At 39.5% G+C, this 22,142-nt stretch overlaps 4 protein-coding genes across 4 annotated transcripts; all 4 read right to left on the bottom strand.

Annotated features, from left to right (window-relative positions):
* Positions 1-3,011: 3,011 nt before the first annotated feature.
* On the bottom strand, positions 3,012-3,959 carry LOC118077874 (olfactory receptor 4D1-like). The gene has a single exon (XM_035101602.3). The coding sequence runs from the start codon at positions 3,957-3,959 to the stop codon at positions 3,012-3,014; it is 948 nt and encodes a 315-aa protein (XP_034957493.3).
* A 4,146-nt stretch (positions 3,960-8,105) lies between these two features.
* LOC118077876 (olfactory receptor 6M1-like) lies at positions 8,106-9,062 on the bottom strand. Its single transcript, XM_035101603.3, has one exon. It carries the CDS (start codon positions 9,060-9,062, stop codon positions 8,106-8,108), a length of 957 nt encoding a protein of 318 aa, XP_034957494.2.
* Positions 9,063-11,960: 2,898 nt separating this feature from the next.
* Positions 11,961-17,764, bottom strand: LOC132592916 (vomeronasal type-2 receptor 26-like). Its single transcript, XM_088654621.1, has 5 exons — positions 17,634-17,764; positions 16,668-17,016; positions 14,307-14,519; positions 13,544-13,670; positions 11,961-12,865 (listed from the first exon to the last, which is right to left on the bottom strand). Exons 1-5 carry the CDS (start codon positions 17,762-17,764, stop codon positions 11,961-11,963), a joined length of 1,725 nt encoding a protein of 574 aa, XP_088510747.1.
* A 1,272-nt stretch (positions 17,765-19,036) lies between these two features.
* On the bottom strand, positions 19,037-19,975 carry LOC118077873 (olfactory receptor 2G3-like). Its single transcript, XM_035101600.2, has one exon. It carries the CDS (start codon positions 19,973-19,975, stop codon positions 19,037-19,039), a length of 939 nt encoding a protein of 312 aa, XP_034957491.2.
* Positions 19,976-22,142: the final 2,167 nt, after the last annotated feature.

Here is a 22,142-nt window from a genome sequence, read left to right as displayed (position 1 = left end):
TTTCATAGTCCCAGCTTTAATAAATGAAACTTTCAGTATATCAGAGGGAGTAAAGTTAAGTAGGCTTCTCCCTATACAGAAATCACTAACACCTCCGGACATCCTGTGATACCTAAAACAAAAAACCACCACCATCATCATTATGAACAACAATACTATTGATTGAACTATGTGCCTAAAGCAACTTAGTACATCCAAGGTAATAATAATGCAAAATAATTCCCCAAAAGGCTTGTCTGTGAATCCAGCTGGATTCTGATTAATCAAATAAACAATGGAAGACTCTAGCCACTGCACTCAAGCTTTATCAGACTTTGGAGAATAACTGTATCTGCACTGTGAATCAGGAACAAAACCACAAAGGGGATCATTAAAGATTTCCAAAGCTACAATCAGCTAAATATTGGCACAGACACTACAATAGACATTGTTTCTTTCTTTTTTTGTGAGCAAGACATACAGATACAATTGAACTTACAAGTTATACATAGCTGCAGTATTTCTGTGTTCTGCACTTACCTTGGTCTACGTTTATTAGTTTTTTCTGTTTAAGAAGGTATATTTTTGATTTGTTACCTGTTCTGTTCTAAAATGTGGAAATTTTAATGGGGGGGTTAAATTTGACTTTTCTTTATATTATTTTAGGGTATTTTGAACCACTTAGAGATTTTAATAGAAATACAAAGTGGCATATGCGACGAAAGACCCTTAATTCCATCTTTTTTATTCTACCTCTCACTTAATGCAAGAACTAACAGGGATGATCTGGGGTAAACTGAGCCTCCCCCTATTGTTCCCTTTAGCCTATCCTGTATTCCCTCATGCACTTGAGGGTTTTATTCTTTTTATTCTCCTTTTCTACAAAAGAGAGTCTTCTTCCAGCGCAAACATGGCCAGGTACTTTTTAAAGTTCAGGGCTATATCTGAGACTATCCCTTGTGTCCACAGTTTAGGAAGTTCTGCCTCTAGAAATCCCTTTCTGTAAAAGCTTGACTCTCCCCTGAGGTAACTTTAGGACACCCTGGGTCTGTCTGTCTGCCTGGCTCGCCCTCTTGGTGCACCCCAAAGATACAAACTAACCGTTCTCCTCTCGAAGGAAGTGTTGTCTTTTTAATGGATGTCCTCCTGAATGAGTTTTCATGTACCTTGGCTGGAAAAATAACAACAACAACAACAACAACAACAACAACAACAACAACAACAACAACAAACAAACAACAACAGGCACTTTAACACTGGAAATTTTATTGCTCAAGAACGTAATGGTTGCTTTAAGGTTTCCTTTGTACAAGCTTAGTTTCAACAGTCATAACTTTGTTACTCGTGTACTAGATAACCTATCGACTACCTAGCCTAAACCTACTCTCCTAGACCTTCTTTTCAACCACCCTCACACTCCCGCTCCCCAGCACCCTCTCAACTGACAAAACGGCTGTCCCTTCTCTTTAAACATTCAACCATTCCCCTCCCCTCCTGGACTGTCCAGTCAGTCGACACGGAGTCTGAGTTAACCCTTGATGGTTCGGGTTGATAAGGCTATACCAAACAGCATAAAAACGTCACAGCATATAATTTACCTAAATAAATAATTTTTTAAAAAATACAGCAAAGCCATTGTGGAAAAGAAGTTTAACAGTTAAGAGAACCAGTCAGAATGTTTGGACTATGACCTGGAAGATGCATATCCATACTCATATATGGGGAAACCCAGCCAGATGGGCAGGGTATAAATTAATTTATTATTATTATTATTATTATTATTATTATTATTATTATTATTATTGGATAACTGGAGGAACTTGGGTCAACCAGTATCAGCCTAAACCATGTTACAGGGGCAATGTGAACAGCATATATTTAAAGCACATTATTTCCATGAATAATCTTGTGAACTGTTGTTTACTCCTCACAGAGCTACAGTTCCAAAACCCTTATCAAACTACACTTCACAGGATTATTTCAAGGGAATAATATGCATTAAATATTCTTGTGAAAATAGGTACAAGGAGGAGAACCATGTTTACACTTTTTAGAGGGAAAGAGTAAGCAGTACACAAAAACTACATAGCTTTGTTGAAAGCCATTTTGTCTTTGTTCAAAATTCTTTAGATCGCTGTTCCATGCTAACAGGAGGTCCTACACTTGATTCAAAAAATTGCTTTAGGTAAAACTCAGTGGCAATTTAGGAATGCATGTACTCACCACATTCAGTCATTTCATACATATTGTGTCACTGCTGCATGGTTGCTAGTGAGTTGGACAAAGAGATAAAGGCCAAGGCTGGGGTAAAACATGGCAACAACTTTATTGGTTGAAATAAAAAAAAATGTCCAGTAGTACCTTAGAGACCAACTAAGTTTGTTCTGGGTATAAGCTTTCGTGTGCATGCACACTTCTTCAGATACACTGACACAGAAGTCACCAGTCTCTTATATATAGTGGGAGGGTGGGATGGGTCCCCCCCCCCAGAAGGGTAGTTGGAGATGGGTGATTGACTCAATGGGTATGGTAAACGGGTTGACGACTGTTAACAACTGCAATTAGTCCTACAGGAAAAAGCAACGGATAGTTTGCAGATGACAAAAAAGAGCATTACCATGTGTAATGAGACAAGAATCCAATATCTCTATTCAGACCAGGTCTGAATACAGGATCTCAATACAGGTTCTCAAAGCAGCTGTCTTATTACAAAAGAATCTCAGAAATAGACTTGAAAGAGAAGTTGCTGAATTACAATTTATAGTAATAGTACCCATTCTCAGTGAATTTTCAAATTGTGTCACTATAACACTATAATCATATAACTATAATATTATAACACCTTCAAATGTCCCTGTAAAACCGAGACTATTTTGGGCACTGCAATCTCTCCTTCCCTCCAATGTGTTTTTTGAGCCTATGTTCAAAACACCCCCTCAAAAAGGTGTGTTTTGGGGGCCCACAATATTCTGCGGGTTATTTGACTTGTGTGGGTTAGGGTTCTGAGAACAGCAGTCTCTATGAGAAAGATGTCATTTTGATTCCGTTATTTTGAATAACGTATTATTCCCAACCAGTTTTCTAATGCTGTTTTTCATTTCGGTGTTCCTCAGAGTGAAGATGATTGGATTTAGCACTGGAGTGATTGCAGTGTATAAGACTGAGGTCATTTTGTCCACTGGAGATACCCGGAAAGGGCGGTCATAAATGAACATTGCTGGAACAAAATGTAAGCTCATTACTATGACCTGTGCAGAACATGTAGACAGGGCTTTGTGCTTCCCTTCTGTGACATGCATTCTAATTTTCACCAAAATCATAGTATATGACACAAGTAAGATAAAAAAGATCAGTGTGAGAAGCAGTCCACTGTTACAAACCATCAGTATCTCTGTAATGTATGTGTCTGTGCAAGCCAGTTTGATTACTTGCGGAACATCACAGTAAAAGTTGTCCAATATGTTGGGCCCACAGAATGGTAACTGAAGTACCAGTGCTACCTGGACAATAGAGTGAGCAAAGCCACCCAACCAAGCTCCAATAACCAAGCCTATGCAAGCTCCTTGGTTCATAATAAGTAAATATTGCAGTGGTTTATAGATAGCTATGTATCTGTCCACAGCCATTACAACTAGGAAGAAAACCACAGCACCTCCAGTGCAATGGAAGAAGAACATTTGGGCGATGCACCAGTTGTAGGAGATGGAATTTGTATGAGAGATGAGGTCCCACAGCATTTTGAGTGCAGTTACTGTGCAATCACTGATGTCTATTATAGCCAGGTTGGATAAAAAAAAGTACATAGGTGTGTGGAGGTGGCGTGTGTAAATCACTGTTATTATAATGGTGAGGTTCCCAAGCCAGGTTATGATGTACATGGTGAGAAAGATAAAGAAGAGGATGGACTGAATCTTTGCACTCTGAGAGAAACCCAAGAGAATGAATTCTGTCACTGTTGTATTATACTTCTTCAGAGCCATTTGGTGTCCTTGAGAGCCAGTGTGGTGTAGTGGGTAAGAGCGGTAGACTCCTAATCTGGGGAACCGGGTTCGTGTCTCCGCTCCTCCACATGCAGCTGCTGGGTGACCTTGGGATAGTCACACTTCTTTGAAATCTCTCAGCCCCACCTACCTCACAGGGTGTCTGTTGTGGGGGAGGAAGGGAAAGGAGAATGTTAGCCACTTTGAGACTCCTTCGGGTAATGATAAAGCAGGATATCAAATCCAAACTCCTCCTCCTCCTCCTCCTCCTCCTCCTCCTCCTCTTCTTCTTCTTCTTCTTCCAATATAGCTGCAAAGGAAGTATTCATAGTGAGAGCATTTACTTTTTCAACAATAACAAAAACATTTGGAAAAAGAAAGATTCTTTATGGCCATGCTTTATTTCTATAAAACGTTCATCGTGAATGGGAAATTCAATGTTAGTTACAGCAGTGAAATAAAAAGGCCTTCCAGTATTATTTAAAGCATTGGCATTTTTAAGTGGGCCTGGAACCCACTACAATGGTACCTTGGTACTGAAACTTAATCCGTTCTGGGAGTCTATTCGACTCCTGAAACCATTCAAAAACCAAGGCGCAGCTTCCAATTGCCTGCTGGAGCTTCTTGCACTCAAGTGGAAGCCACGTCGGATGTTCACCTTCCGAAAAACGTTCACAAACTGGAACACTTACTTCTGGGTTTGCAGCATTCAGGAGCCTATATGTTCGGCAACTAAGCTGTTGGGGAACCAAGGTTCCACTGTACTGGGTTACAGCTGAACCTAAGGTAGGTCGCAGCAGCAGCAGCAGCACCACAACCATATTAATATATAACAAAAAGATGTAGATCCCCAAATACATGGAATGAAGTTGGATCTTGGATCTTAAAATGTTGAAGAATTCCAGTTTAAAGAGCACCAAAATTTGCCCAAAATCTAGGCCAGCCCAATATTATTATTATTTGCCTGGGGTGAAGGACAAGATGATCTACATTTCAGTATCACAAGCCAACCATTGAATCTAATTTCATATCTGGTTACGGTAGTGGCACCCATCCTGTGGAAAGCCCTCCCACCAGATGTCAAAGAGATAAACAACCAGCAGACTTTTAGGAGACATCTGAAGGCAGTCCTGTTTAGGGAAGCTTTTAATGTTTAATAGATTATTGCATTTTAATGTTTGTTGGAAGCCGCCCAGAGTGGCTGGGGAAACCCAGCCAGATGGGTGGGGTATAAATAAAATATTATTATTATTATTATTATTATTATTATTATTATTATTATTATTATTAGGCTGTGTTCATCACCACACCTCAGGACAGTACACTAGTTTAGAAAGCACAGGGCAGGTGTGAAATTATTCACTTCAACCACTCACCACCACTCCCTGCCCCTCAGATATGCCAGCTAAGACAGCTATCTCATTCCACCTAAAGGTAGTTCTTGCCCTTTCCAGAACCCACCTTTGTGTGTGTAACTAGTTCCTCGATATTGATAGACTATATTAGGCAAGTTGTTGTCATACTATAACTTAGGCTACTTGAAGGAGCAGGGGCCACAGGACATTTAGAGAAGCACTTCTATTTTCCAGGAAAGTAGAAGATTGTGCATTGATGCACTTGATGATGGAAACTACAGAGATACTAGCTCTCTTCTTATGCCATCATTTAATTTAGCGGTTCAGTCCACAAATCCTTACTCCAGATTTTCACAACCTGGTGTCCTTCCAATGTTTGATTCCCACTTCCATCAGCCCAGCATGTCCAATGGTAAGAGAGTTCAGAGTCCATCAACATCCAGAGAACACCAAGTTGGGCTAATGTGGCCATTCACAGAGAGTGCACAACACAATTTGGTTTGCTCATCTTAATGGAAACTGTGAGAGGCGATTCAGTTTTCTCTGGGATTCCAAACATGAGAAATACAGAATCATCCCTAACTTGTATCTCAAGCTCAGGATTAGAGGTCCTGTGGCCCTCCGATACTGATGGAGTCCGGTTCTCATCAACTTCAGCTTGCCTCACTATTTGTTAGGGATGGTACAGCTACAGACCAGCAACAGCTGTTCTGGAAGGCACAGGTTCCTCATCCTTGCCATAGATTACAATTTCCAATTGACAAAGTGAGGTTCAGATGATTGTCTAATTAGCAAATAGGAGATGTTCTGTGGTCTTACCTGTTTCAGCTACTTCACAGAAGATTTAGAAGTGGCTTCGCAGTGGGTGAGTTTAAAATCCACCTCTATCATGCTTCCAACAAATTATCTCTCTTGTTATGACTTCAGATTGTTTGCTTCGGCTCAGCATATTTCTTTAGCAGCTTTAGAGACCATAACAATATAAAACCTTTTTACTTCAGTTTCCATTGTGCATTTTCTTAACAAATGTGTGAGAAGCAGGAAGAGCACGCTGATTCTTGGACTGTCCGCGGGCCGGATTGAGAAGGCAATTGGGTCACATCTGGCCCCCGGGCCTTAGGTTGCCTACCCCTGTTCTAGCTTGTAGCTCTCTCGCACCTCAACTCTGGTTTTTGTCTTTGTAACTACCAGATAGTTGAGAGAGGGTGCCTCCTGGTGAGAGCCACTTCCTTTGTTATCTTAATAACCCATACTCAGGGGCGATTACCAAGAATCATGTCTGTCCGTTCCAGCAATAGGATCCTGGTTGGATGCAGGAATTAGAAGCGACTCAGGCATACAGCCAACCCCCCCCCCCCCAAAAAAAGAACCACCTCACAACAATATTCTTCTCAAAGGTAGTTTTGAAAATGAACAAGGAACACAACTAAGAGGCTCCAACATCCTATCTAGGAGCCTATGACCTAGATCAATTATGCAATACACTCATTCTCAAATATTCCATTATTCCAGTGTTCACCCATCACAGTTTTAAAATCTAAAATGCTTCCTCATACAATGGAGTTAGCAGAGGCTGTCTTCAATAACAAATAACTGTTTTCAGGTGGCATTATGAGGGTAGGGAAACACTCACTGAGCACATTGTGGTCTTCTTATTCTCTTACCTTTTTAGAGAGCAGCACTGAGCTTTCCCAAATACACAAGTTATTGCTTTCAGGATTTTTGCCTTGGACCTCAAGGGACTTCATTAACTAGTGCATATATTTTTAAAGGTTCCCTCTCCCTTTGTATTTTATGATAATTCTCAGGTGTGCTGATATGAAAAATGGAACTTCCTGTGAGAATGCACAGAGCCACACAGTTGCACCTCAATGAGTTTTGACAGAATATAATGCTCTTCTAAAATTAAGGATACTTCTTTGCCAGCTCCATGCCTATACAGAATATATCAGTGCCATGATTTAATTTATTGGCTCAAGTCCACAAATCATTACCCATTTCTTTCATTACCCCTGGCACCCTTCTGATCTTGTTGGTTACCCACTCTAGTAAGCTCTAGCCAGCATGTCCAATGGTCAGAGAGCTGGAGTCTATCAACATATACAAAGATACTGAGTTGGGAAAATAAGACTATACCCACAAAACTGTCGAAAATCCAATTTTGCTTGCTCATCTGAGAGGAAGTTACGTTTGTTGTTTCCCTCTAGCAGGAGCTTTGTTATGGGTTTAAATAAGGCAGTCCAGGTTCAACCCAGCTTTTGTTCCTGTCTCTTGATTTGGCCTTGAGGTTGCAAAAGATCACAATACTTTAAGGCTTTTACTTTTATTTAAAACACTTATAATTAGCACCAAAATGAAGAGCTGGTGTGTAACTCTAGTAAATAAAAAAGACGTAAATTAAAATATGCCCCCCAAACCCTCCCCTTTAAATCACAAAAGACATGAGTCAGTCAAATTTAGCCACTTTAATTCCATTGAAGCAGAGGAGTATAAGCACCTATTTATTTATTCCTTTTTTGAACAAAAATGTCCACTTTCAAACTTCTTCCAGGTTACACACAGTGGGAAGGTGCACGTACATGGTTAACGACATTTCATCTTTGCAACAACCTTCAGAAGTAGGCAAGAGTAACAGAAATTAAGGAACCCAAGTTATTTCTCTGTCTAGGTGGAGATTTGAATCTGGTCTTCATGACCTATGTCCAACATACTACATGCTGTCTTATATTGACTCTCTCCCATTTAAATGAAAGAATCCTGAAACTCCAATTGATGGAATATCCTGTAACATTCATTTCTTAAGAAACATTATGATTTTACTGAATGAAAGTCTCAGGCAAGCCTTCACCTTTTCATTCCTGAGACAGTATATGAAAGGGTTTAGCATGGGTGTCACTATTGTGTTCAGTACTGTGCCTATTTTGTTGAAATCCAGAACGTTCCCTTTGGTCGGACGTACATAAATGACAATTGAGCTCCCGTAATACAATGATACCACAGTGATATGAGAAACACAGGTCGAGAAAGCCTTCTGTCGACCTTGTGTTGATGGTATCTTCAAGACAGCAACAATAATATAAATATAGGACACAACTGTTATAAGAAGGGAACCCAGAAGCAATATGCAAGATGTCCCAAAATCAACCTTTTCAGCCAATGACGTGTCAGCACAGACAAGCTTGAGCAAGGGGGCGCTGTCACAGAAGAAGTGGTTGACTATATTTGGGCCACAGAATGGAAGGCCAGCTGTTACAATGCTGGGAACTAGAATAATCAGGAAGCCACCAATCCATGATCCCAAAAGGAGCTGGAAACAGGCATTGCTGTTCATGATGGATGCATAGCGCAATGGGTAGCATATTGCAACGTAGCGATCAAATGACATTACAGCCAGAATGAAGAATTCAGTTGAGCCCATGAGGAAATAGAAGTACGACTGAGTTAGGCAGCCCACAAAGGAGATGGTCTTCTTCCCCGTGATAAAATTTATTAGCATTTTAGGCATGACCGTTGATGTGATTATGAGTTCCAGGAATGAAAGGTTAATCAAGAAAATATACATAGGCAATTGAAGATGGGGATTGGCCAGTACTAGTGCAATTAATGTAACATTACCAGCATTGGTCAATGCATATATAACGAGGAAGGAAATGAAGATCAGAATCTCAACAGAGTGGATTGTCTCAAATCCCAAAAGGATGAATTCAGTCACAATAGTCTTATTATATTTCTCCATATTTTCATGCATTCTATTCTATAGGAAACAATATATTATGAAAATATAGGAAAAGAAAGAGAGTGGTTCATTAGGCATGTGCAGCAACCACAAGATTCACTCTGAATCCATATTTATAGCATTTGGAAGCAGCCTGATTGGTGTTGCAGCCAAAAACGTTGTTCTGATTCTGTGTTCTGTTATTTGGAGCAAAATGTCATATGAAATCTGAAGCTCTGCTTTGCTCCCATTGAGTATAATGGAAAATCTCCCACCAGCAATCAACCCCTACCCTATCTTCAATATCCCTTCCCCATTGATTTCTGGGTGCTTTCGCAGTCAGCTTCTTTGTATCTCAGAAGAGAAATGAGGTTGTTATTATTGAATGTCCAACCAGGAACTCAATGCCAAATTTGATGAACTCATATTTTGAACCAATAAGACTCTTCTTATGTCCTTATGCGGAGGTCAGCTGATATATTTTTGAAACCAAATTCTTCAGTATTGATGGATGATCTTGTACATTGGATCTGTAGCATAAAATTAAATAAATTATAAAATTAAGGAAACATTTTTAAAAATCATGTTTTATTTATAATGCATTTCTAACTCAAGAACAGAAAGTTCTTGTTTCTAATTGATGATTTGCGTCATCAAAGAGATACATGTGTTAAAGTGTATGGGTAAACCCAGGGAGTAATTTTAGACTCTGGGTGTAGTGCTGTTATGAGGTCCTCATTAAATTATCAGGAATGTTACTTCAGTTGTGAAACACACTATTAATATTGCGTTTCTCTTCCCCCTCCCTACAACATTCTGCTTAATTCCTGATGAGTTGTTGAGTGGAGCAATACAGCCAGAACCAGCAGAGTCTAAAACTCCACTTGCCAAAGAAATAGTATTTATGTACTAAATGTTTTACAACCCAGACCTAAAAATGCATACAAAAGCTATGTTGCCCCAGCCTCGTGGTTAAAATGGCAGTGGTGATGGGGGAATAATTCAGTTCATGTTCAAAGCAAATGTACATAATTCACATTTCCCAAAACTATATCAAACTGAAACACAGCCATCCTTCATAATTCACATGTTTTTGAATTTCACAATGCAGTTTATCAGTCAAGTGCCATTTGCAAAAAAAGCATTTACTATAGCAATAGTGCATGAAAATGCATATATTAGTGAAAATAGCATAAAATACATTATAAAAGAAGTATATTGAGCGAAGTTTCACATACAATTGTTTATACTAGGAGAAATGCACACTAAAGTGGTGATAAAATTTCAAGAGATCTTTCTTAATGGAAACTGATGCAGAAATGTGGAGAACTGAGAAAGTGAGAGAAACCAAAATTGGTCTATGATGCTACTTTTGGGCAGAGCTTGTGTATCCAACCTCAGGCTCCTATTTTCTATCATAGCAATTTTCAATCTACCTCTAATAACTCCACAAAAATCTCTAAAAGTCATCTGATGATACAGAAAGAGATCATATTCCCATGGCAGGATTTATGATGCTTACCTTTACAAATCCCAGCAGGAAAAAGGTGGTGGGACAAACAGTGAGAGTCTTATTTTTTGATATTTCAAATATGTCCCCGTAGAAGTTCTAACAGAAGGAGAATATCAGATTAATGGAACCAAACCCTCCCTATACCCAATTATTTGGAAACTTCTCTGTATTTCTCATCAAGTTTTCTTTAATTGTAAGAATATATATATATATATATATATATATATATATATATATATATATATATATGATATTCAGTGTGTTAAAATCTGTGTTCAAAAGATCAAAAGTTATACTACTATTTAATTATTCAAGCCGAATTAATGCTAATAATGAGGATGATAAAAATGTATACCACATTGCCTGCTTGTTTCTATTCAACTTCATCCATAGAAATACAACATTGGCCCATATTTCATGATACTCTGAGTCCGCAAAGAAGATGAAAAGATAGCAGGTTTCCTTATATTATCACTGACAAATCCAAAGTATTAATTATTTCATCTTCTAAAATCATGCAATGAACCTCTGGGAAGCAATTAAAAAACTGCTATCCAGAGATTAAGAATTTCATATTCTTTTTTTAAAGTACAAAATGTTCAATTATTATGGATTGAATCAATATTAAAGGCTCTTCCACATGTCCTGTGCCTAGAATTATGGGTCTGAGTAGTTTCCCCTTGCTCCACTAAAAAAACCATTTTTTAGCTCTAAACTGGAGCAAACTTCAATCTGGAGAAACTCAAAAATGTTGTTTGCTCTGCTTGAGCACCAAGGAGTGGTTTTCCCCAGGTGTCTGCCCCAATCAGCAGTCTAGCTGCTGCATTAAGCACCAGCTGGAGCTTCCAGAACAAGCCCACGGACAGCCTCACACAAAGTGCAATATAAATTTGCAAATGCATCACATGCATTTCATTAAATACTAGCTATACCTGGCCACACATTGCTGTGGCTCAGTCAGGCTCCCCGGCCTGGCTCTCATGGTGTCGGCCTGCCTGGCAGCCTCCCTGTCTGCCTGGTGAGGATAGGCAAGGCCCGGCCCAGCTCTCGTGGCGTTGGCATGGGACCTGAGGCAAGGCCTGGCCTGCCTCCCAGCCTGTCTGGCGGCCTCCCTCTCTGCCTGGTGAGGATATGTGAGGATAGGCCTCCTGGCCTATCCTGGCCTGTCTGGCGGTCTCCAAGCCAGTGTAGTTGCCATTTTCTGCTCTATTACAAGGAGATGTTTGAAAAATATATTATGATCATCCCAATGAAAATGATGGCAATCTGCCCAATGGAAATAAGGTTTGACTCATACAACATTGAAATTTGACATTTGTCTCAAACAGTAGCCAATCTCTGATTTATTTATTTTTTTGTGATATGATATCAGTCCTGCAATGAACAGAAAGTCAATTAATAAAAGGTTACACTTAGGGTTAATAACTCTTTTTTTCAATTAGGACCTTTCTTGTGTTCAGATCAGGTCTTAGAACAATGATGTAGCATTTTGGAAGAAATATGCAAAGCAAGAGGCCAGTGTTGGAGGCCAAGATGGCAAAAACTTCTACAGCCACTATGTATTTCCCCTTGGTGCTCAAGTAACCTGGAATGAAGGAGATCCAAACACTGCAAAACACCAGCATACTGAAAGTGATGAACTTGGCTTCGTTGAATGTATCTGGCAGTTTCCTGGCCAGGAAGGCTACAGTGAAGCTGATCATGGCTAGAAAGCCCAAGTAACCCAAGACACAGTAGAACATGGTGATGGAACCTTCATTACATTCCAATATAATATGTCCAGCCTGTGAGTGCATGTCAGCATTGGGGATGGGAGGAGAAGTTAACAACCACACAATGCAAATACCCACTTGAATGAGCGAGCAAAAAAGAACAATAGAGGTGACTACTTTCTGCCCTAGCCATTTCCTCATGCTGTTGCCTGGCTTTGTGGCTAGGAAGGCCAAGACCACCATGATGGTTTTTGCCAACACACAAGAAACTACAACAGAGAAAATGATGCCAAATGCTGTTTGCCGGAGCAAGCAGCCCAGCTTCCCAGGCTTGCCAATGAAGAGAAGGGAAGAAAGGTAGCAAAGCAAGATGGAGGCAAGCAGAACACAGGTGAGGTTCCGGTTGTTGGCTTTGACAATAGGAGTAGTCCAGCTTTTTAGAAAAATGTGTATTACCAAAACTGTTAATGCAGCAAAAAAGATAGCAAGGACAACCAATACAATGCCTAAGGGCTCGTGATAGGCAAGGAAGCTCAGAACCTTTTGAATACATTTGGTTTTGTTCCTATTTGGATTTTGATCTTCTGGGCATTTAAGACAATGGACTGCATCTGAAAGGGACCAAGAAAGTGTCAGTAAGTGTAGCAATTGCTATACCTCTATTAGTTTGCATAACGCTGAAGGTGTGTCAATTTAATGCTGGATAATAATGACTTCCCATTTCACATCTAACTGAAAGAAGATGCTTCCAGTCCAAGTTATACAAACTTTGTCTAGTGGTAAGTTCCTGAAACATATTAAAATTTTATTCTGAATATCCATGGATAGGATAGAACTTTTAGTCACTAGCGGGCATAAGTGCACCTAAACATGTGTGATCAATTTCTTTGAAGATATTTCCCTTTCATGTACATATTTAATTACACTCAGCTCATGTAATTATAGAATTAAGTTTATATTATTGTAGAGACGGAAAGAACCATGAGCATCATCTAGCCCAACCCCTTGCAATGCAGGAATCTCAACTAAAGCATCCATGACAGATGACCAACCAATCTCTGCATAAAAACCTCCAAGGAACGAGAGTCCACCACCTTCCAAGAGAGTTCATTCCATTGTCAGACAGCTTGTTAAGCTGGAGTCTCTTTTCATGTAACTCGAAGACATTGGTTTTGGTACTACCCTCTGGGAAAGGAGAAAACAACTTTGCTGCTGCTGCTTCCATATTACAGCCCTTTAGATATTTGGGTTGGCTATTATACCTCCTCTCAGTCTGTTATATCACCTACCTGTCTCATTAGAAAACATGTCTTCTGGGCACGGATTACAGCCATAACAACAACTTGGTTTCCCTTCTTGAACCATCCTTTGCTGTCCATGGTGACAGCTCTCAACACACCTAGAACTTGGTGGTATCTAATGATTAGAAAACGGATATCATGTCACATTCAAATTTCCATAGAAATACAGCTATATTTTCATTCTACCTTATAACCCGAGAACTTCTGACAGTACATTTTCAGGAGAAATATCAGTGGGGATGGACAAACAACCATCAATGGCTCAGGGATTTATATAATGATTGAAGAGTAATTTCAGGAGGATGTGCAGATTTTGGGGTTTCTTGCAGTCTTGACTACAATAGAGTGTTTGTGTACACAGTCATGTTTTCACACTACACTTGAGTCTGAGAGCAGCAGAACACCATCAAGTCCCATTGCTGTTGGGAGACTTGCTCTATTTAAAAAGCACACATAGGAAAGAAGCCCAGTGCACTCGTGGTTCCTGCGAGCAACTGGGTAGAAACAAACAAAAATAGGGACTCATAGGACTGCAGATTTACAGGATTCATGATCCATTTTGGCTCATGATCCACCCAGATTGAATCAGCTGAGTCCTGTTTGGAATGCACGTTCTGTGGATTTCTGCTCTGTCCCTACTTCCAAGAAGATTAATCTTGCCTCTAAAACGCATGGGCAACAGTGCTGCAGCATCTGGGCAGTAACATATTTTCATTCAGTTGTGACTAAAAGCTGCTAAGTATTTTCCTACCTGTTTATGTCTGTCGTTCCACACAACATCTATCCCAGTGAGGGTGAACTCATGGTTAGGGGAAATACTTGCAAACTTGGGTTTAATGGCAGAGAAATTGTGGAAAATGATCCAGTTGATGATATCATAGCCAGCTGAAACTTCTCCATATTCAATCAATACTTCATGCCCTGCACCATTGTTAAAATGGATGTTTTTCAGTATGGAATTCAGCTGAATTGGAAGAAAATAGAAGAAACAAATTCTGAAATTGTCCATTATTTATTCTGCGATTCTGTCCTGGGAGCAAGTCTCATTTAACTCAACAGGAATTACATCTGCATAGATAGAACATTTTGAAAGATCAGCCAGAACCCTGCAGGATTTATGACTCACCTCAACAGCTGTTGCATAAAGGCATCAATCCTGCAGGGTGCTGCTTCAAGGGGTATCAGGCAGGAAGGAAAGTCAGGGCTCCTACCTTCTCTTGGGAAGATTCAGCCAGTGGTCAGGTAGGTTTAGGCTTTTCCACTGGTTTTTCCACTTGTTGCCACCCTCCCTCCCTTTCTTTCTTGATACTCTATCACCCCCACCCCTGACAGCCCTAGATCATTCTGGCCCATCCAACCTAATCTACAGTGGTTTGTGGCTGTCACAAACCAACTCAACCAGTGCCTCCAGATAGACAAAGTTGGCTCAGGGATCAGCCAAACCCAATGCATAGTAGGAATAAATCATTATTCCTTTATGCCAGAATAGTTATGTTCCCTTTTCAGGAAACAGAATCTTAAGAGAGCCAATGTGGTGTAGTGGTTAAGAGCAGTGGACCCGTAAACTGGTGAACCGGGTTCGATTCCTTGCACCTCCACATGCAGCTGCTGGGTGACCTTGGGCTAGTCACACTTCTCTGAAGTCTCTCAGCCTCACTCCCCTCACAGAGTGTTTGTTGTGAGGGAAGAAGGGGAAGGCAATTGTTAGCTGCTTTGAGACTCTTTAGGGTAGAGATAAAGTGGGATATCAAATCTAAACTCCTCCTCCTCCTCCTCCTCCTCCTCCTCCTCCTCCTCCTCCTCCTCCTCTTCTTCTTCTTCTTCTTCTTCTTCTTCTTCTTCTTCTTCTTCTTCTTCTTCTTCTTCTTCTTCTTCTGTGCACATGAATACAGCATAACAAACTTCCCTAATTCTCTTATAAACTCACCAACATACAAAACATTGACATATTTGTTTATTTGTATTTGGTTCTCTAAGCAAACAGTTTTGCTCATTAGACATCATGTCAAGCTCATGGACTTTATTATGGCAATGTATTTACCTGCCATGATGGAATATTCAGCTGTTCAATTCTATCTCTTCTTGGTCTTGACTCATGGATGGCATGTAAAGCATGGGCTACAGCATAGACAGCATTGTAGATGCCATAGGTCTCACCAGTCATATCCATATCAAATGTATACTCAGACAGATATTCCAGTTTCTCTTTGCCTGTGCACATCTTACTTTGTGAACAACGTGAAAAGCTGTCTTCATAAAAATAACAAACGAAAGCAGTTGACCAGAAATCCATGAAAAAGCGAATCACTGGCTTATCAGACATAAAGCTCCCAAGAAACTCATGAAAACCTGGCACAGGCTTTTTGTGGACTGAAAAAGAAAAGGCACCTTTGTATGTTTCTGGAGGTGTTACAAATAAACCAATATGCTGTTTGAAATCCCACCGAGCAGTTATGATCCAAACTTTCCCAGGATTGATCTCCCAATTTCGTCCCATGAGGTTTTGTAATCCACTCATCGAATTATAGTCTCCACTGACTATTACCACATTTATCTCACTTAAGAAAAGTTCTGTATATAACTTTGACATATAGTTGTGATAAGTTTCATCCCACACATATTTTGATTCTCCTACTTTATACTGGCGGGCAACACAAATGCCATACTGCAAAAGCAGAGATGTCAGGATCTGACCAAAGCTTTCTCCATCATCATCATTTGAAACAATGAGCCCAACCCATGTCCATCTGAAATGCAAAAGTAGCTGAGTAATTCCAATGGGTTGAAGAGTTTCTCTTGGTGACATTCGATACAAAAATGGGACATCTGTTGTACCTCTAAGTGTAGACTCATATGCACCAAAGTTAAACTGATGGAGAAAAAACAGTGCTGATGAGAGCAAAGAAATAACATATGTCTGAGCTGTTGTTGGGAGCTCCTTGAATCTAATTATACTATTAACTTTCAGTCAGTAGAGCATGAGACTCTTATTCTATGTTTAATAATTCTTTATATTAAATTTCCATGTTCTGAGATTACAGAGGTGAATTAAAGTAGCTCAGTGGATAACCAAGAAGAAAAGGGCATTGCAAACAGAAAGATACACTCATACCTGTGGAATCTTGAAGACACTTGAGACCGTTGCCACCTGGTAGGCATTTTTTGCATTGAGACCAGCAATGACAGCAAACACATCCTCATTCATATATTTCCTATTAGGTCCATTCTTTTGCACATTTTCTTGTTGTGTGAATAGTAGGTCCAGCATGATATCATATGTCATCTTTTCATCATAAAGGTTGTCATACATATGGGGACCCAGAGTAATATTGGGCAAAAGCTTTGGATTCTTATTGATCTCATGAATGGCGAACAACAAACCGAGAGCATGCTGATAATTATTCAGTACTGAACTACAATGAGATTGACAGAGAGTCAAGCTTACTTTTATCAAATATTTGCTTCATGCACATTCATTTCTGGATTGAGAAAGGGAGATGAAAAACCACAGGGAGGTAGGAACTGGGGGGGGGGAGTGGCCTTTCATAGAACAAGAAGTTCTGTGACATAAATTGTGAGTCAACCAGCATTGGTTAACTGATATCATTTGTGTGTTAATTCAAAAGATGTACATTGCTTAACCCAACTCTATTGAAATAACGTTAGATTTTCTAATTTCCAGACTGTTGCTATATCAGATGGGATTCAATAATATCCTGGCAAAATAAAGCTGCACAATTGGAGTTAATTTGGAGCTCTTGCAATCCAAATCTACTTCACCCAAAGATCAGACTTTTTGTAATAAGCAAGGTGAATGTGAAAATGTGCTGAAAAGTGTAGGATAACATCTGTTTGCCTCGAACAAATAAATGTGAGTGTTCATTAAATAGTAAAAGTAATGGATTCTCAAGATGAACAAATCATGGCTACTCACTAAAGAGGGGCTTCTAGAAGCCACTCTGGCCTGGATCTTTCTCTCTCACACACACCCGTCATTTAAGGCATTGAGTTAAAAATAGCAGAATTCACTTCTGTTGAGATAAATACATTTCCTGCTTCTAAGCTACAAAGAACTTACGTATATATTTCATGACTTCTATGAGGAGGTTCATTCCAGTTTCTCTCAGGATACTGGGGATATACCAAAGAGAATATCCCACCAATTATGGCTTCTCCTGGTTGATACAAATTATCTTGGACACTAATCATATTACTAGGCTTCCATTTGGTATCCTTGGACACAAGAGAAGGGAGCAGCAGCAGCAAAAATAACAGGATGAAAAACCACCTGATTGAAAATCCATCTCTCTCTATCCCAAAGCTGCAAACTGGCATTCTCCACAAGACTCCCAACTATAATTGTTCTAAGACTTACCCACAGAATCTAAAATGTTCTGTTAAATAGCAAAGCAGAAAAAACAAATTATGGTTAACTACCCCATCTCTTTTATTGATCAACACACAGTTCTCATGACACAGCACAGGAAGGAGTGTTTCTTATCTGAAATTTTGTTGATGATGTTACTGTCCCTCCATGAAATGGGGGTTGAGGAAATGATAGTGATTTTACTAATTATAGTGTTTGTGAACAGTTCCCTGGTGTGATAACCGTATGCCTATGTAATAAAAAAGCCATGTTGGTAACATCTGCTCCCTACTTTGAAAAGTTATATCCTTTGAAACATCTGTGTATTAAAAGTGTGTAGAACAAGTGAACCTTCAGAGGCTTCAGTTCTAGCCAGGTATTGGCTAGATGTAGTCCAATGGGTTGGAAGTAGGACACACTGTTTTGGAGGGGTTCCACTCCTACCTGCAGGACTGCTACCAATGAAGAGGCGTGCAAGACTTTTATTAGGACTCTTGTGTTTATGCAGTGGTGTCAAGCAAACATTCAATTTTATTTCACATGCTACTTTTATCTATTCTATATGAAACCCAGGCATCATCTGGAGACTTAGTGTGAAGTATTCCTAATGTGTGGGTGACACCCAATTCTAGCTCTTTATATTATATGATTCAAGAGGCTTTGCAAGTGCTGGAACAGTGTCTGGAGGCCCTGATGGGCTGCCTAAGGGCCAATAAATTGAAGCTGAATACTGATAGATCGCAAGCTTTGTGGATAAGTGGTTTCAGATCTAAAAACAAGATTGACAGCATCCCCCACCCCAGAGCCCAGGAATTTAAGAATCCATTAGCCTTCCTTAATTTAGCATGTCCTTCATTATATCTACATTATTGCTGGCCATAGCTGCCAAGTTTTCGCTTTTCTCGCGAGGAAGCCTATTCAGCATAAGGGAAAATCCCTGTAAAAAAGGGATAACTTGGCAGCTATGTTGCTGGCCCTGGGTCATTTTATGGCAGTACACAATATGCTTTATAATGAAATCCTTATTTGGTTTATTAGCTGTTTAATGCATATTTTAAAATACAGTAGCATTGTTGAACACTCTTGTTCAATGTATTGTTATCAATACATTGCTATTATGTCTTGTTCAATACATTCCTTCCCAAAGCTCTCATTAATGCCTCTTTGACTTCCTTGTTCCTGAAACTATATATAATGGGATTTAGCATAGGATTGATTACTGCATAAAATATAGAAATCATTTTATCATTCTCAGGGGAATAAAAGGATTTTGGCCTCATGTACATGAACATTCCTGTGCCATAATAGATGGTCACCACAGTTAGATGGGAAGAGCATGTGGAAAAAGCTTTGTGTCTGCCACTAGTGGTGCGTATTCTGATGATAGCAGCAATGATGTAGCTGTAGGACACCAGAACCAGGATGAAGGGCAGCATTAACGTGCCTGCACCCCCTATCAACATCAGAAGTTCATTTAAGGTGGTATCAGTACAGATCATGTGCAGCAGAATGGGAGCCTCACAGAAAACATGATTAATAACATAGGGTCCACAAAGAGGGGGCAAGGATAAGTAGAGTGGGACCACAGAGACTAGAAAACTGATGGTCCAAGATGCTGCTGCAGTCTTCACACAAACACGGTAGCTCATTATTGTGGTGTAACGCAAGGGATGACACACTGCAACATAGCGGTCAAATGCCATCACTGCTAGAAGGAGACATTCTGCTGCTCCCATAAAGAGGGAGATATAGGTTTGCAGCATGCACAAGTGATACGAGATAGTTTTCTTGGTGGATATCAGGTTGGCCAACATTTTAGGCACTACACCAGTGGTGTAGCAAAGGTTCAGAAATGCCAAGTGTTGAAGGAAAAAGTACATGGGAGTATGCAGGTGGGGATCTGCTGTGGCCAAGCAAATTATACTAATGTTCCCAAGAAGGGTTGCAGCATATAGAAAGAAGAAGATTGCAAAGAGAAAAGGTTCCATTTTTGGGTGATTAGAAAACCCCAAAAGTATGAATTCCCAAACCACTGTTTCATTTGTTGGTCTCATAATGCCTCATCGATTCCAACTATTGGGAGGGGGGGGGGAACCTAGGAGAAGAGCAGACAAAACTACCTTTAAAATGTGAGAATATAGATGTATCATCATATATCCTAAACCTAAGTCCTACATCGAAAGTATCATTCATTAAATGCAAAATACAATTTATGCAATGTTGTTCTATAACTTCACTAGGCATATCTCCATCTATTTGTCAAGTCAAGTTGTAGCTTTCAGTTTTATGCTCTTTTGCTTATTTTAAATCTGGATGAGATCAGTAAGATTGTTTTCCTCCAGATGTAACTTATTGTTTATGATAGAATTATAAAATTGTGATTTATGCAACAATAACTATAAAATTGTGAACTATGCAACAATATAGGAAAGAAAAAAGAGTTCTTTGATCATACAGACACTAGAAATTTTGAAGATATAAAAGCAGAGCCGAGCTAGGAAGAAATAGAGAAAAATGTAAAAAAGTTGCATTAAAAAAAAGCAAGCTATTTTGAGCAACGATAGTACAGGTTGACTTTCAGGTATTGTTGGATTAAACTTCCCACCAGCAAATAGTGAGGATTGGTGGGCATTGTAGCCCAACAACATCTGGAAGGCAACTCATTTATGATTTAGAAAAAAAATTAATAGCTTTTCTAATCTTATTTATTATTATTTTTGTTATATGCCTTAATAATAATTTTAAATATTGTTCTGTTCCTTACTTGCATGCAGCCTAATAATAACAATAGAAATAAATTTCATTATGTTCACTTTTCCCCATCTGAACATAAATAGGATTCCTTCTTCCCTTCCTTCCTTCCTTCCTTCCTTCTTGATTAATAGAAGTTAACAGAGGTCTACAGAAGAAGGGGTTTCTTCCAGGGGAGGTAGATATCAGATTGTATCCTTAAACTAGTTTTCTATGTATATACTCAATGCAGACTAGGTTAGGTGGGTGACTGGGCAGACAGGCTGGGAGCTGTAAATGAACTCTAATATAACTACAAAAAGCTGCAATATTATCACAATTCAACATGGCTGTGTCTTTATTATACCACAGGAGGGGTTGGGATAGCGCCACACAATTAGAGACAATCCAGTATGTTTATTCGTTCCTGGGGAATATAAACCAAGATAACAGCATGAGAAGCTACATTGCATGCCCTCCAACATTTCACCAATGAAAATAGGAGAATGGAATGATCACTCCATAATGATAATTTTACTATTTATACCCCACACATCTTAGTGGATTTCCCCCAGCCACTCTGGGCAGCTTCCAACATATATAAAAACATAGTAAAACACTTCTCTATACAGGATTGCCTTTAGACGGCATGGCAGTCAAATAACTCCATATCCCCCAATATTTCTCCAATGAAAATAGGGATGTCCTAAGGAAAATCGGGACATCCTGGGATTGAATCAGAAACCAGAGCGGCTTCTCTAAATCAGGGATGTCCTTGGAAAACACGGACACTTGTAGGGTCTGACATTGACATTCCCACAGTACCCCTCTCTTCTGGAGATTCAATAATTGTAAATAATGGGAACCAGCCAGGAAAATCCCTTCAGCTCCACCTACCTCCAAGCACAGTACAGCTAATTCATTGAAATAAATTAGACTTAAGATGTCCCATTGATTCCATAACTACCTTCTTCTGGATCCAACTCACAGTGTGTTTAATTCCTATTGTGTTTGGTCTCAAGCAGATTAGCTGAATAGTATTGAATAATATGACCTACTTGTATACAGTTCATATCACATGAATGCAGAAGTGGATGATAAAAAAAAGCAACCTCTATATTTTCTCCTATTTTCTATATGATGGCTTTATTAGTAGTTAGGAAATCCCCAGGCTCCAATTAACTTTGCATGTCTTACTTTTTACTATGAAATGGACTCAGCAGAAATTCCCACTCCTTTAAAAAGCTTACAGGATAATGGAAGGTTAAAATGGGCAACTTTTAAAGAGATTTCTAGGGCCATATTATATTGTTACAGATCTGGAGAAACAGAGTTGGGGGGCATAGCTGCCAAGTTATCCCTTTTTTAAAGGGATTTTCCCTTATGCTGAATAGGATTCCTCATGAGAAAAGGGAAAACTTGGCAGCTATGTTGGGGGGGGCACCCATAACTGCGAGAGTTGGGTGATGTTAGAAATTATTACATGGCAGA

The sequence above is a fragment of the Zootoca vivipara genome, chromosome 12, assembly GCF_965207765.1.
Source record: "Zootoca vivipara chromosome 12, rZooViv2.hap1.1, whole genome shotgun sequence".
Lineage (NCBI taxonomy): Eukaryota > Metazoa > Chordata > Lepidosauria > Squamata > Lacertidae > Zootoca > Zootoca vivipara.
The sequence above is the reverse complement of the archived record's forward strand: the minus strand, read 5'-3'. Positions and strand labels throughout refer to the sequence as shown.